The 16,610-nt window shown below is 32.5% G+C and overlaps 2 protein-coding genes and 1 pseudogene across 3 annotated transcripts; 1 reads left to right on the top strand and 2 right to left on the bottom strand.

The window, feature by feature from the left end:
- Positions 1-2,782: 2,782 nt before the first annotated feature.
- On the bottom strand, positions 2,783-8,623 carry LOC103841479 (UDP-glycosyltransferase 76F1). The gene is made up of 2 exons (XM_009118024.3): positions 7,895-8,623; positions 2,783-7,288 (listed from the first exon to the last, which is right to left on the bottom strand). The coding sequence occupies exons 1-2, from the start codon at positions 8,385-8,387 to the stop codon at positions 6,402-6,404; spliced, it is 1,380 nt and encodes a 459-aa protein (XP_009116272.1). The 5' UTR covers positions 8,388-8,623; the 3' UTR covers positions 2,783-6,401.
- Positions 8,624-9,541: 918 nt separating this feature from the next.
- Positions 9,542-10,894, bottom strand: LOC103841478 (annotated as a pseudogene).
- A 710-nt stretch (positions 10,895-11,604) lies between these two features.
- Positions 11,605-16,364, top strand: LOC103841477 (rop guanine nucleotide exchange factor 6). 2 transcript variants are annotated; one of them, XM_018654090.2, is made up of 7 exons: positions 11,605-13,897; positions 13,974-14,087; positions 14,166-14,320; positions 14,415-14,489; positions 14,823-15,101; positions 15,186-15,557; positions 15,799-16,364. In XM_018654090.2, the coding sequence occupies exons 1-7, from the start codon at positions 13,597-13,599 to the stop codon at positions 16,213-16,215; spliced, it is 1,713 nt and encodes a 570-aa protein (XP_018509606.1). In that variant the 5' UTR covers positions 11,605-13,596; the 3' UTR covers positions 16,216-16,364. The 2 variants fall into 2 exon arrangements, with proteins under 2 accessions (XP_018509606.1, XP_009116271.1); XM_009118023.3 differs by having other exon boundaries at positions 11,616-13,897; positions 13,971-14,087.
- Positions 16,365-16,610: the final 246 nt, after the last annotated feature.

Genomic DNA, 16,610 nt, shown 5'->3' with positions numbered 1-16,610 from the left:
CACAATAATATTCTTTCTTTCATTAACTAAAAGCTAAGAAATTACCTACTATGATTAACATATACTCCCTCCGTTTTTTAATATAAGTCGTTTTACAGCTATGCACGTAGATTAAGAAAACCATTTATTTTTTATATTTTCTAAACAAAAACATCATTAATTATTTGCCTAACCACAATTCAACCAATAGAAAAATAGAAGATATATTACCATTGATTATACAACATTAATTATTAATAAATTTTACATAGAAAACCGAAAACGACATATAATTTGGAACAAAATTTTTTCTCTAAAACGACTTATATTAAAAACGGAGGGAGTATATGACAATTAATGATTATCAATAAACCACGCCTTAGTGGTCCGGTGGCAAGCGGACGGACCACACTTTAGGGTTTCACCCAACATGTGTATTGTTCGAAACGCGGCTGCTGGTGAATTTGTGGTATTATCTTGAGAGACCTTTGGGCCTAATACGGAGAAGCCCATGTTCAAGTTGTATATGGTCACTGGTGGTTTAACATGGGGTGATCATCAGCCCTCCTAAATACCTTCGGTGGATTCCATGGCAGCCTATACCCAGATTTCCGGTGTCTCTCGGGGGCATCCTGATAACAGTCTTCCAAAAAATAATTATGACTAATACATATTTGACAATAATTTTTGTACCATCTTTTTTTTTTTAATCCTCTTGTTATTAAAAGAGAATCATTTTAAAGAACGCAACCTTGATTTTATGTATTATTAACAAATTTATCATTATGTTTATGTGTCAACACTGCAAGCTTTCTCACACCACATTTTAAACAACTGTTTATATACTATAAATTTACAATATATGCCATTAACCCTCTATTCATTATATCATTTATCATATCATTTATCAAAATATATTATTTTAAATGTGTTCCAATATCAGATTCCTAACTGATAATACATATAGAAACCAACTAATAATATATAATTATATAGCGTGTAAGAAATTTTTCATTCTGTAAATGCCAATTACATATATTGTCATGTGTGTAAGTTTAGTTTGCAAATTACAATAATTTAATATGTATAAAGTTACACAAAACTATATAAGTTTCATTTTTTGCATTTTATTCACTATTTTGCAGAAAAAATTCTGTACAATCAGCGGTCTGAGAAAAGTCACTCGCTATAAAAAAATTGAAAAATTAAAATCAAGGTTCCGACCATCGTGTCGCTGATTGCGGATGATTCATGAAGCTGACACGAGGGCAGGAACTGATGTGTTCCCAAGACCATAATCGCCCATAACAAGGTTTGCCTTCTTCCGCACGTGGGTTTTGTCTTTCTCTCACGTGTGTGTTCAGCGCCAAATTCGCTTTCGTATAAACCATAAATCACCAATATTTTGTTTAATTATCCAATCTAAAATAAAAGTATCGAACATATTAAATTTCAAGTTCGTACTAAAATAGATACCTAGCTACATGATCGAAATATAATATTTTAAGCTTCCAACATGGAATAGAAATTATAGAACATTAGCAATCTTTTATAAAACTTATCAAACATTTATATATTTGTGAAACGGTCCGGGAAGATGGGAACTTGGAACTCGGCCGGTAAAATCCATGAGTGATATTCTTTCAAGATCTTGGAATGTGTGTTCCATTTAACTTCCATATGATATTATGATTCATCAAGAAGACTTAGCTCCTTCCACCATGTTGTTAACTACCCGTAAAGTTCTTCTGGCTCATTCGTTTTCATTACCGGAAAATCTTCACTCTCATGAATCATATGGTAAAGGAAACATGTTTATTCTCTTTTCTTTTGTCTCCCTCTGCTCATTCGTCTCCTTTTTTTTTCCGGAAAATTTGCCAAATATGACTCAAAACTTAATTTAAAATGTTTGAATCAAATGCAAAAATAACTTAAAAACCTTGTGAAAATACACTAAACCTATTGTGACCAAACAAAAAAACAAAACTCAATTTTACGAATATATCTCCGGTAAATCGTTTGAGTATTCTGAGATACTGGAAGTCGTCTTCTACGTAAGCCGTCTGGTGTTGTTGATCTTAAAAATAATTTATAAATTGCTTAAAAAATATTTTGACAAGTGAAAAATTAAAATCATGTAATTATAAACAGTTTTAAGTGTTGTAAATTAAGATATAATAAAATTGAATAGTTTTTAACATAGATGAGTGAAAGTAGTTACTCATGATATTCTTTTGTTTAGGGTTTGACAACATATGTTGTAATATTGTATGTATTCTTAAGGTTAAATTTTGGAAAGCTTAAATGTTTTTTTGAAAAATTAAAATTTTACCTATATGTGTTTATTTATGTGTATAATAAACATTTTTAAGTTTAATTTGATTTTATGAAGTGTTTAGTTAGTTAATTTAGTTTAGAGGTTATGTTTAGGGTCTAGACGGCTAACATGTAAATCGTCAAGGAAGTCTTCTATTTAAGTTTTTCGCTAAAAATATTTTAGTTTTCCGCTAAAAATATTGAAGTCTTCTCGATGACTTACAAGTAAGTCGTCCACAAAGTCTTTTATTAGAAGACTTACTTGAAAGTCTTCTGAATTGAAAATATTTAACCTAATTGGATTTTATGTCTCCCTATATAAAGAAAAATTTACGCATTCTATCTCCTCCTCTCAAATGGTTGCAACAAAAATGTAATGTTCCTCATTCTATAACTCTTCAACCTCTCTCTAATCTTTTTGAACTTATCAACGTCAAACTTTATATCAATTTATTGTTTTTTTGTCTCATGTCTTTTTTTTTTGGTCAAACGATTTTGTCTCATGTTTTTCTCACTAATTTATTTTGTTTTTGCAGGTTTTTCATTACATGGTTCTCATATTCCACTATTAAAGATAAATCTATTAATTTTAGATATGTATTTTTTGTGTGTTCTATAAAGGTAGATCTATCTAATATTCCATTCATTTTCTCTGTTTTAAAGCCATTTGAATGTTTTTGGATATGCAGGTTTTTCAGATCTTGATTTAGATATGCAAGTTTTTCAGATCTGGAAGACTTCTAAGATAGAAGACTTCCAGATGACTTCCGGGAAGTCTTCTAGACGACTTCCAGGAAGTCTTCTAGACAACTTCCAAGAAGTCTTCTGACAGAGTCTTCTCTTATGTCTCCCTTTCATAACAGATCTGAGCGTTTTGGTAAGTTTTTATGTCTGATTTTTTTTTTTTGGTAACCTTATGTTGCATAAAGTTCATACATTTTTCCCAAACTAAAATTTTCCAAATCCACTCTAATCTCTTTGACTTGAAAACACTAAACTTTATATGAATTTTTCATTTTTGTCTCATGTCTTTCTCACTAATTTATCTTTTTGTTGTAGGTTTTTAATCAGATGGTTCTCATCTTCCACTTGGATATGTACTTTGTGTGTTCTATAAAAGTATATCTATCTAATTTTTTACTCATTTTCTCTGTTTTAACTTTTAAGTCATTTGAACGTTTTTTTATATGATTTACAAGTTTTCAAATATGGGTTTGATATACATATTTTTCAGATCTGGATCAGACTTTGGAAAACTAATGAGAAGTCTTCTCGGAAGTCTTCTAAAATATAATGCGCTAGAAGACTTCCAAAAAGTCTCTTCCAGACGACTTCAAAAAAGTCTCTTCCAGACGACTTCAAAGAAGTCTCTTCCAGTCGACTTCAAAGAAGTCTTCCAGACGACTTCAAAGAAGTCTTCTACACGACTTCAAAGAAGTCTTCTACACGGCTTCAAAGAAGAAAGAAGTCTTCTACACGGCTTCAAAGAAGAAAGAAGTCTTCCACACGACTTCCTGGAAGTCTTCCAGAAGACTTCTAACGGAGTCTTCTTCCATATCAAGTGGAGTCTAAGCTTGTCCTTGTAGAAGAATGATCTATACTAGTTTTTTTTTGTCTGTTTTTGTGATTTGCATGTGTACTCCTTTAGTTGTGATTTGTTATTGTAAATTTGAAGAGATATTAATGAAAATGTTTGGTAAATTTGTTCATTTTCCACAATATTATATTTCCAAACTTACTTGACCTAATTGAAGTTATTGATACAACTTCAACAGCAAAACACAATAACACAAAAAATTAATCATATTTATTACAACTAAGGGAGAAGAATTCTCAAGAAAACTTAGTCAAATTCACAAAAGTAAAACATTACATAAGTTCAAAGATATAACATTTTCATTAGATACATAAGTAAAAAGTATATCATATGATCTAAGAAGACACATTAAACCATGTTACTTGATATTCTTGAAGTGTACTTAACACTTTTGAAAATTAAATAAACATATCTTAAAGTTACTTAACAAATTTACAAAAACTAACTTAGAATACTAACACGGAAGTCTTCTCAATTAGCTAGAAACTTTACTAAGCATGAATGTTGGTAACCTCATAAATATCACCAATTAAGTTATAAATTTCATTCAGTAGCCCCAATATACATGAATTAACAACAAAAAATTTAAAAGTCTTTATAGTTTTAGAGAAAATGAAAGTTTATTAAACATTGACGCAGTCGACTTGCACGGATGTCGTCTGGTAGATTTCTAGGAAGTCATCCATTTAGTTTAGTTTTGCAATTGATTTTTAACCTAGACGACTTACATGGAAGTCGTCCATCTTTTGTTTGTTAAAAAAAATTCGAGACTCGTCTAGGAAAAATGGGTTAGTTTTGCATTTGACCAGATTGTATCAGAAATTTGTCTTTTCCTGGACGACTTACACATAAGTCGTCTAGTAGAAAATTAAAAAATCAATATGGTGTTATACCTAGACGACTTCCATGTAAGATCTCAGATTAGTTTTGCAATTGAAAAAAAATAAAAAAATATTTTTTTAGACGACTTACACGGAAGTCGTCCGTCCGACGACTTACATTGAAGTTGTCCAAGATAAGCAAGGTTTGACCAGAATCTCGGAATAAAATAATGGACGACTTTCGTGTAATTCGTCTGATGGACAACTTCCTTGTAAGTCGTCTAGGTATAACAAAATATTGATTTTTTAATTTTTTACTGTACGATTTACATGTAAGTCTTCCAGAGAAAGTCAAATTTCTGACACAATCCGGTCAAATGCAAAACTAACCCGTTTACCTTAGACGAGTTACATGGAACTCGTCTCGGATTTTTCTTTAACAAACAAAGATGGACGACTTGCATGTAAGTCGTCTAGAAAAACACATTTAAAAGTCAATTGCAAAACTAACCTCTACATTGACCAGAAGACTTCCATGTAAGTCATCTACAGCTAAACGACTTATCCGGAGGTCGTCTGGACGAACATATCTGGAAAAAACTAATTTTATAGTTTCAACCAGTGAGATAATTTGTTTAGCACACAGAAGTCTTCTGCAAGCACCCAGAATCTCAAACAAAAGTGATCCACCAAGAATCGTAAGCTTCAATGGCTCTATGAACCATAAAAATTTTAGAATCAAAATTTTGGATTTTTTTTGGATGAATATAGAGAGAAAGTGAAAGAGGTGTTGTTTTTAGTTCATAAGAATTGAGAAATAATGAGTTTAAATCGATTTGAGGTGCATTAAGAGCTTCAAATTGAGTGTTCATGGTGGTTGATGTATTGATGGTAATAGAGATCTTGTAAATATTTGAAGATGATGAGGTTGAGAGAGTAAAAATATCATTTTCGAAAAGAAAAAAAAAACTAATGGCATTTTCGTAAATAATATGAATTTGTGGGGTGAATAGGGCAAACGAAAAATCCAAAAAAAAACATAGGTTAGTTTTAGGTTTGACTTTGAGTTTTGGGTCAATTTTGCAAAAAAACATTTTTTTCTTAGGCAAAAAAAAAAGAAATACTTCTCTCTTGAGACTTTGAAGTGTATTTTTATTTTTTTGTTGATGTGGTTTAAACTTCTAGTACGCCGCCAAGAACCACTTAGGCAAGTAGTTGTGCCACCTTCGTAGGCTACCGAGCACCACTCAAAACACTCGATAGTGAAATTAGATGGGCCAGTGGACCCCGACAAAGAGGTATAATAGATGAAAGTATAACACTATAACTGTAGCGATTGGTTTGTTATAAGGTTGGAACTAGGATTCAAACTTTCATCTCAGTTTATATATGCTTTATTTGTTTCAGGACCAGATTCAGCTTAGAAAGAAAAAGTAATACCGGATAAAATTTGTTTCAACATTCAAATTGCTTTGGTTTTATTATCTTTCCCGTCCCTAAATGTAATACTCATTTTCACAAGGATGAACAATCATATAAAACTCGAACAACTAACATTATTATTTCAGTTTCAAAAAAAAAAACTAACATTATTATTTCAAGAGAAAGGATGAAATACATAACATCCAAAGGTTTGATGAATGCTTCAAAACATTGCTTCCCAATAATTTTTTCTAACCTGTAAAAGCTTATGAATCAAAAGACAAGACATGCCTCACAAGTTTGTCCAAATAGTTGGACGAAGACCCATTTTTCCCTAAGCATTTTTCAGCCATCTCTTTAAAGCCCAAGCACCTATCTCTCATCCCATCTCCGCCATCTATTATTGCACTTCGTACTACCTGCTCAATCTCTCCCTTATCCATTATATTTCTCTCTAACACCTTCCCCACTCGCCAAACATCAGTAATGTACCTCGCGTTCACACGCTGGTCAGTGAAACACGGCGTGCATATCATTGGAACACCTTCACATATGCTCTCTACCGTTGAGTTCCATCCACAATGCGTCCAAAACACGCCAACTGCTGGATGAGCCAATACCTCTAACTGATTAGCCCACTTCACAATTTTTCCTTTGTGTCCAATGTTGTCCATAAACCCACAAGGTAATGACTCGAGCCCCTCGGTCCCTCGGACCAACCCTGGCCTAACCACCCACAAGAACGACTGTTTGCTGTTTCTTAGACCCCAAGCAATCTCGAGAAAGTCTTTCTCTTCTATATCTGCAAGGCTTCCAAAACTCGCATAGACCACTGACTTTGGTTCTTGCTTGTCGAGCCAATTTGTTATTCCATTATCTTCTTTGTTCTTTGTTTTAGGTGGAAGATCATTGTTATGTTTGTGAAATGGTCCGATTGGGAAGAAGGGAACATGGAAGTTGCTGCTCAAATCCATGATTTGGTCTCTTTCAAGATCTTGGAATGTGTTCCATATGACTCCTGATGAAGACTTGACTCCTTCCACCATGTCGGTTATTATTCGGTATAGTTCGTCTGGATCGTTCGTTTCTATTACAGGAAGATCCTTCACTTTCAATGGTGAAAGCTCTATCACTGGATCATCTAGTCTAGAATCTGGATAAATAGAATAATAAATTTCTGACATTTCTAAAAGATGTCTAAGAAAGAAATTTTAGATTCTATGATCCAATTACATGTTTAAGAATCGTTTAGTAAAAATTGCTTTATAAAATTTGGATTTAAAAAATAAATCTAAAGTTATTTTAAACAAACTCAACATTTCTAGTGACAAGATAAATAACTAATTTTAGATATCTAATTATTTGTGAATATATATATACATTTTGACAATCGATTTTACATCAAGTACTTGTTTTTTTTTTTGCAAACTGTCTCTAGCTATCCTGAGTGATACAACGAGAAAGAAAATTGAAAACTTTGCAATTATGAAATTAATATTTTCTTCTAATGAAACTGAAACTGAAAGAAGATTGTATCTAGCCTTGTTTCATTCCCTTTTACCAGCAAGACACTAATTAAAAAATTCACTATCTTCACTTTCAAATCTCGATTTTGTCAAACATTTTTCAATCTTTTTTTTTTTGCTAACATCATTTTTACCTCATAATTCCAAATTAAAAAATTTCTTCTGGTGGTTATCAGTCAAAAACTTGTATATTGGATTCCGTAATATAAATAAATTTTATAAATGTATTTTACCTAGTGCAGAGAAGTAGCCCTTATCTCTAAGGAGAGGGAAGGCGGCAAAAGCACGAAACGACGCAGCACCACCTGTCCTCAACACCACTCGACGTAGTCCAACCTCTTTGACCGCATCCTCTGTGTTCCTCCCCCATATAGCGTCGGAGACCAAACAACACACTGTCTCTCCTCCACCTACTTCCGCCGCAAGAGTCTCACGAAACGGTTCAGCGTACTTCTGTTTCAGTACACGTATGAATGAAATGAGGTCCAGACCCGAAGTTTCCGACCGAGAGAGAGGGTCTTCTCCTTCTCCCTCTTTCTTGTGAGAGATGGCTCGAAATGTGAAGTGTGGGTGTCTCGAAGGATCGGGGAAGTTGTGGGAAGTGTGGAGGATCGTGACGGAGAAGCCACGGTGGTGGAATATTCCAGCCAGTTGGATCATTGGGTTGAAGTGTCCCGGAAACGGTACAGGAAACATGATTATTCTCCTTCCTTTTCTTTCTTCCATATTTTTTCTTCTTAAACTTTAGGTTTTCAAGATGTATTTGATATGTCGTTGTTGTAGGCTCTCACTACGACTAGAGACTAATATACTACGAAACACTAGTATAATATTATGATTACTATGAATATTAGTTTGCCATCTGTGTAAAAAGTTGGAACAAAAGCCGGTGAAAATTCGACGGTAACCATGATAGTGAAACGCTCGTACGTTTTTGGACTTTGTCAAAATTTGCATGGTGGTCCTTTTAGACAGCTGCTTAGTTTATGCATGTGACTGTCCTTTGTTAAAACGTGTATGTTAGAAAACCATCACATCGGGATGACATAAGTAACTAAACATCCTCAAGATGAAAAGGAAATAAAGAAGATAACAATGCAATTTGTAGACAAGACTATGCTATTGAATGCCAAAGAGTGAGTCTAGGTCCATAACGGTTGGTGTAGATTCTTCTTTGTGATATATATATATATATATATATATATATATATAGGCCCGTCTGACTCAAAGTAAATATAATCCCTGTGCAAGCTCATTTCTTTTAAACCAGATTTAAGGTTCACAGAAGAGAGAGAATTCACTGTGACATATCCTCTTGCACAAATTTAGGCCCGCACAAATTTAGGCCCTGTGCAAGCTAATTTACGTCTGGAAGAAGCAAGAGAGTGGTTCAGCCCAGGATTGAAATGCCTAAGTAATAAAAATTTGAGAAGAGAGACTTCACTATGACATATCCTCTTGTGTAAACAGGGAATTGCAAGAGCAGATTTGAAGCGAGAAAGATTTGTTGCTAGGAATAGCCAAGAATCTGCTTCAGAAAACAATAGATTGAATAAAATCATTTTAAATCTGAGATCGAATGAAATTTAAAAAAAAAAAGCATCAAGTCACATTAGACTCAGCTGAAGCTCTCTAGGCAGGTATATATAGTCATGAACAAGATTACTTTTTGTCTCTTAATATATAGCCTTCGAAAGTGGTTGTTCTGATGTTCTCTATCATCTTTCTTTCTTTTTGAGAAAATTGGGTGACATTTGTTGGCTCATCAAGTTTCTGTAGATAGTCATGGGAGCTCTTATTCTGAATTAGTTCCATTAAATTGGAATAGCAAGTGCAAAAATGCAAATGAATTAGAACCTTAGTTTGTTTATGTGGAAACATAAAATATTCTAAGAAAAAAATTAGAACATTCGAAAATTATTAAAATGGTATTATTTTACTCAATCATTTGTGATAAATTTATTAAATAAAGTATATCAATAACAATAGATTATTATTTTTAACAATATATTATATTATTGTTCTGAAGACTCATCATCGTCCCATCCGAAACAGTAACGTTTTACTCCATCACCATCTACACGACACATAGGAGTTTTCTCGTCTGTGGACACTTTTCCCACCTCCCAAATGCATTCTCTACAATCCGGAGTCTCTCCCAATGGACTATCATCTCTTGCTACTGTAAATATATTAAAATAATGAGATCTGCCTCCACACCACGTAAAATGGCAACGAAACTTCGTACTTTTCCAAATGTTAACACGAAATCTGAAACTCCAGTCCTTATCCCAAGGGATATGGAGCAACCCCAAATCATCATTAGTAGAATTGCAATACATTCAGAACTCCCCCGTTCGCTAAAGTGTTGTGGATTACAACGTGCTTAGGTGATAGAGGAAACAGGCCGCCGAGGCCCGATCCTTGTGTTTGTGCTTCAGACACAGTGTTTGAGACATCTAACCCTGATGCAAAAAGAATAAGAGTAAGATAGGTGATGATCATGAACATCGATATGCAATGAAGCTTATTAGAGAAAGCCACTGTTATGTAAATCATGCGGACTGGATTTTTTAGACAAGTTCATATTGGTTCCCTAGTAATAGATATTAACAAAAAAAAAAACAAATATCTTTGTGTAAAGGAATGTATGCTTTTAGTCCATAAAAGTTTTTATTGTTTTCTTTTGAAGCTACACATTTACTTATTTTAAAAATATGAATTGTCAATTTTTGGTAAGATAAGATATCATGATTTATAATTTTGGGAAGGAATAATTTGTTTTGGTCATGACTAACGACTTTTTTAACCTATATTAATTCCCTATATATTATTAATAGAGTGTCATTTAACTAGAATGTCATTTAACTAGAATGTCATTTTGGGAAGGAATAATTTTGGGAAGGAATAATTTGTTTTGGTCTTCGTCTCTATTTAGGTGTCATTTAACTAGAATGTCAATTTAGCTTACGTGGCATCTTAAGAATCAATTGAAAAAATGTTGGTCTAAATCCAGTTATTATGAAACATTATATTAACCCAAAATATAAGAAGCATGTATTTTTTCCTTAAATAAAAACTATGAAATTACTTAATATGATTAGCATATATATGACAATTAATAACTATGAATAATAAAGATTTGATAACAATTTTTGCATCCTTCTTCATTTTTGTTTAATTTTATAATATTAAAAAAACAATCACATTAACCATATAATAAAAAAATTAGATTTTTTTTCTTATATGTTATATTTTAAATTTTTTAAAATGGCAATTGTCAATAATAGCATCTTTTGAGTTTTTATCTCAAAAATGGCACTAGAAGGAGAAAGTCACAAAAACGACATTCATTAAAAAGTAAAATATCCCTAATACCCTTGGTTTAAAATTAAATAAACAAACAAAAATAAATAAAAACAAATAAAATAAAAATAAAAAAATGAAAAAAGAATTTTTTTTATAGTTCAGATTATATGTTTTTAGATTCAAATTTTTTTTAATTTTTTTATTTTTTTTTCAAAAAAAAAATTATTCTTTTTTCAAATTTTCTTTTTATAATTCAAAAATAATTTTTGAAACTGTTTTTAAATTTTTATTTTTAATTTTTTAGTATTTATTTTTATTTTATAAAATTTTAAACCATAATTCCAAAACCTCACCCCTTAACTCTAAACTCTAAGGTTTGAATTAATTAATCCAAGGGGTATAAGTGTATATTTACCTCTTTAATGAAACCTATTTTTGTGACTCTTAGCCTTGAATGCAAGTTTGAGAACAAAAATTTGGTTTGGTGCTATCCTAGTCTTTTTCTCTTTTTAAAATGACTTTAAATTACAAAAATGAGGAAACCTTATATGTTATTAATTAAGTTTTTTAAAACGACTTTAAATTACAAAAACGAGGAAACTTTATATGTTATATTTTTCATATATGTTAGATTTTTTCTTATATGTTATATTTAAAACTTTTAAAACGACTTTAAATTACAAAAAGTAAAATTTCCTTAAGCATACGACTAAAAGTATTAAAATAACATGTATTAGTTCGATGTTTGATATGAAACCTTTCAAAACCAGAAGGAAGATAAATGTCAAAATAATTCAACTCTGGAAACAATATTATTCACTTTTTTCAAAAGTGTGTTCGGTGAAAAAAACAAGATTTTGTATCATAATTTGTTTAATGTCTAACCCGAGCAACCCATGATATATTAAGTAATTAATTATCTTTAACAAAAAAAATATTAATTATAGTTTAGTTTCACAATTTTTAATAAAAATTGATCCGGTCTATCGGAAAGAAATTATATAATAATAACAAAAAAACATTGTATATGTATAAAATAAAATGAACAAATATATAAAAAAATATCGATAATATATACAAATAAACTCACATGCACAAGGCGCAAATCTTATCCTAGTAAAATAAACTATTTGAAGATCTAGAAAATATCTACGATACAAAATAAGCTTAAAAAGAAGCAATGTGACATTATCCATAATGCAATATTACCATTTCATATATAAAATATTAGATCAAGAAACTTGAAAATTAGAATAAGGAAATATACAACATAAGAAAATAATAATATTAAATTTTTACATTTAGTTTTACAGACAAAGTTAAATAAGTAAACTGGCCAATTAAAATAAGAGAATATACAAAATAAGAAATGGTAATATTATATTTTTATTATTTCCAAATATCAAAAACATAGCTATAAAACCCTTCTCCCAACATCGGTCTCACACCATTACCCCAACATGGTCCAAATTTATTTACCTTTCAATTTATTTTCGCAGAAAGCACAATTTTACGATATTTATTTTCGCAGAGAGCACAATTGATAATGATGCAAGTATTGTAGATAAGCATCAATATTGTTGAGAAAATCTCGAATCATGTACGTATGTATATAAAGAAACCTTCTCCGATGGAATAAGATATACAATTTTCCCAAACTAAGGACTTATCTAGCTAGACATATCTCAACAACGAGCTCCAAAATAAAACGAAAACAAATCTCCACGTACAAAAAAGATAACTCATAACTCCATGGATTAACACTAACCATCAACACTAAGTTAACGGTCCATACCTGGTAGAGGCCCTACTCTAATTTACAAAATATGTCATTTTTCCTTTGTAAAAAAAAAAATTAAACATTTTATAAAAATAAATCTAAGTTAAGAAAAAAAAAGACAACAAAATTTGTGGGTCTTAAGCGGTCGCTTATTCTGCTTGTGCCATGGGCGGGCATGGTTACATGGATTAACATTGACAAGTTCTTATTCAATCATTGAACTTAACATCTTAATTAGTTTTTACACTTCATAAAAACATTTAAACCAATAGATCTATCAAGAAAATTTTGAAGCATCCCTTCAAAAAAGGTCGAAGTCCAAAGACACGTATAATCTTATTTATAAATATTTAAACTACAATCCAAAAAATATTTATAATATTTAAATTAAAATCCAAATTAAAGCTAAGTAACCAAGAATTGTTAACGGAAACATTCCTATAAAGTAATTAATTAACTCAAAACCAATAAAATGGTAGAGATTCGAAAGGGTTCTTGGTTTGGTTATTTTTGGACTTGAGACTGCGGGAAGCTCACGGAACCAACCCTCTTTGTCTGAAATCTGACGTGGCAGTATAACGGCTACTTTGAAGACACGCACAAATAAAAAAGTTAAAAAAAAAAAATTATAAAAACTCAGCAGAGAGACGTTGAGATTTGCATGTGACCACTCTCTCTTTGCAAAATTCAAAAACATATTAAGACAGAACAAAAAAAAACAACAGAAACAATTGTAATAACCATAGATCTCGATGGACCACAACAATAACTACTAGTTTGATCTCTCTCCTTCCTCTTATACATTTTCTGGGTTTCTAAAAAAGTTTCGATCTTTGTTAGCAAAAAATGGAGAGTAGCTGTATTGGGTCTGAAGGATCTAAACGATACGGTGAGAGCAAACGAATCGTTGCTGACTCAGTGACCGAGTCAACAACCGATTCGAGCCTTAGCAGCTCTAGCTGCGGTGCTGGATCGAGCTCCGGGAGATCTGTATCTTCGCTGTCTTCTCCTCCGACGAAATCGCAGCTCCTTGGATGGCCGTTAGGGCAAAGCTCGTGGAGGAAGAGTTCAGGGAAGAAGATGACGAAGAAAACTCCGACCAAAGTCGACACCTTTGGGTTCAAGAGAATCGGAACAGAGACTTCTGGTTTGTTAAATTAAAATCAATCTCTCTGTTTAATAAAACGACAGAGTTTTGACATTTTTGTTGTTGTCTATAGAAGTTGAGTTGCTGAAAGAGAGGATGGCGAAGCTTCTGTTAGGTGAAGACATGTCAGGATCTGGTGAAGGAGTTTGTCCTGCTTTAGCCATCTCAAACGCTATTACCAATCTCTACGGTACTTAAACTTTAAAGTATTGATGTTTATATGATTATTATTAACATGATTCTGACTTTTTTAACTTTCAATACGAAGCTGCGATTCTGGGGCAACAATGGAGGCTAGAGCCATTACCTAGCGAGAAGAAAACAATGTGGAGAAGAGAAATCGAAGTGCTTCTTTCCGTTAGTGATCACATTGTTGAATTGGTGCCTTCCTTTCAGAACATCCCCAATGGAAGCAAGATTGAGGTACTTATAACTTTAGTGAGAATACGTCCATGTTGGTTGTGGATAGTTTGTAACTGAGCAAGTATGTTTTGTTTCTTGATTTGGTGGGTTTAAGGTGATGAACTGCAGACCAAGATCAGATCTATCTACTTGTCTTCCCGCTCTTCGGAAGCTAGACAATATGCTTATTGTAAGAAACCTCATCTCTTTCTCCTTGTGCATCTAATAGTATGTGCAATGGTGCGGTCTAACAGGGCCTGAATCTAAAATAAAAATAAGAATTTTAACAAAATAAATATATATATATATATATATATATATATGTATTATGGTCTAAACTTTAAATTTTTAGATATACTGCTAAATTTAGAGCTTATAATATTTTAAAAAAGTGTTATAGAATTATTAACTTTTAAAACCATTTCGTCACATCTTTAGATATACAGTTAATATTATTTTTAACATGGCCTAATAATAATTTGAAACGTCAGCTTAAAAGAGTTTTCTTCTTTGATGTCTTTAGGAGATATTAGATAGCTTTGAAGGAACAGAGTTCTGGTACGTTGATCAAGGAGTTGTAGCTTCTGAATCCGCAAGGTCCAACTCTTTCCGTGAAGATGGAGACAAATGGTGGCTCCCTCTGCCACGTGTGCCATCTGATGGACTCTCCGAGCAAACCAGGAAGAAGCTAGACCACACTCGAGATTTCACTAACCAAATCTTGAAAGCATGTATGTCAATCAACAGCATTGCTTTAGCTGACATGGAAGTTCCACAAGCATACCTTGAAGCTCTCCCAAAGGTATTAATAATAATAAGCTTTTAAAAACTCATAGCCAAGTTTCTGAACTTGTGTCTGAAATGAATCACATTGTTTTGTCTGCAGAACGGGAGATCATGTCTTGGTGATTTTCTTTATAGAAACATCACATCAGATAACTTCTCAGCGGATTACTTGCTTGAGTCAATAGATCTTTCATCTGAGCATGCGGTTGTGGAGATGGCGAATCGAGTAGAAGCATCAATGTATATCTGGAGGAGAAGAGGTCATTCAAGGCATTTGATTTCACTGTATCGATCCACGGGTGCAAAACCCACTTGGGGGATGATAGTGAGGGAGATGATGATGAATCAAAACGATGGTGACAAGAGGCAGATATTTGCAGGAAGAGCTGAAAGCTTATTGATCAGCCTCAAGCAACGTTTCCCTGGACTTAGACAAACAGCTTTGGACACAAGCAAGATCCAGTTCAACAAGGTTTGTTTTTCACATCATATAGTAAAAACTCGATAAATTAATACTAGTAAATTAATAAACACGATAAATTTAAAAATCTCATCAGTTCCGAATTGGTGTAAAATGTGACACAGTTTGATAAGATAATAATTTTTTGATTTTTTTATGTAAATATATGGTTCCAGTATAATATAAACAATATTTGAGAGCTATACTTAAGAACATAACAGTGTCAAGTTTTAAACCTTGAACTTTTTTGCAGGATGTAGGAAAGTCTATACTTGAGAGCTACTCGAGGGTATTAGAGAGTTTAGCGTATAGCATTGGTGTACGCATAGAGGAAGTGTTGTATATGGATGACATCAGCAAAGAAGATCATGATGATTCTTGTTCAGACAAGTTGAGGTTGTTGTCTAAAGAAGATGCATCAAGTAGGTCGGCAGGTTCATTAAGGAAGAGACTTTCGGCTCCATCTTTGTTCTCTGTGTCATTCTCAGGCACATCAACTCCTTACAGAACTCCATCATTCTCTGCATCGACTCCAACTTATTCACCAATGCCATTGATAAGCCCCATTAGTGGAGGAGGAGAAAGAGCTCCGTTTCTCTCTAGGAGGAACATTAGAGAACGTTGTGGGTTTGGTCCAAAGAAAGCGTTGGCTAATTATCTCCGGGGTTGAATCTGAAGAATCAGAGTTTTTATTTTATTTTATTATGTTATATTGTTGAGTTTAACATATTTTATTATTTGTTTCTATATAAAAAGCAATTCGCTTGTATGTACTGTATGACGATATATTTGATCTACATGCACTTTATGTTGTTGTCATGTTTATTCTGTAGTTGTTGCTTCTCAGCCACTGGATCAAGTCTAGTGTGGCATATACTTTCGGATATCTATAAGTGAAACAAAATACAAAAACAGAGGAGCTTCATACTTGTCTCATTAACTTAGCTCTCTCACCCCTACGATATTAAGTTAGTCCGACTCTAATATTCCTTTTTAGGATGACACCCTTGTAGGATGTTGAAATTGAAAAGGAAACAATGGTCTAGCGAGAACATCAGAAACTTC

Source organism: Brassica rapa, chromosome A09 (assembly GCF_000309985.2).
Source record: "Brassica rapa cultivar Chiifu-401-42 chromosome A09, CAAS_Brap_v3.01, whole genome shotgun sequence".
NCBI classification, from domain to species: Eukaryota; Viridiplantae; Streptophyta; class Magnoliopsida; order Brassicales; family Brassicaceae; genus Brassica; species Brassica rapa.
This window is presented reverse-complemented; position numbering and strand designations above follow the sequence as displayed.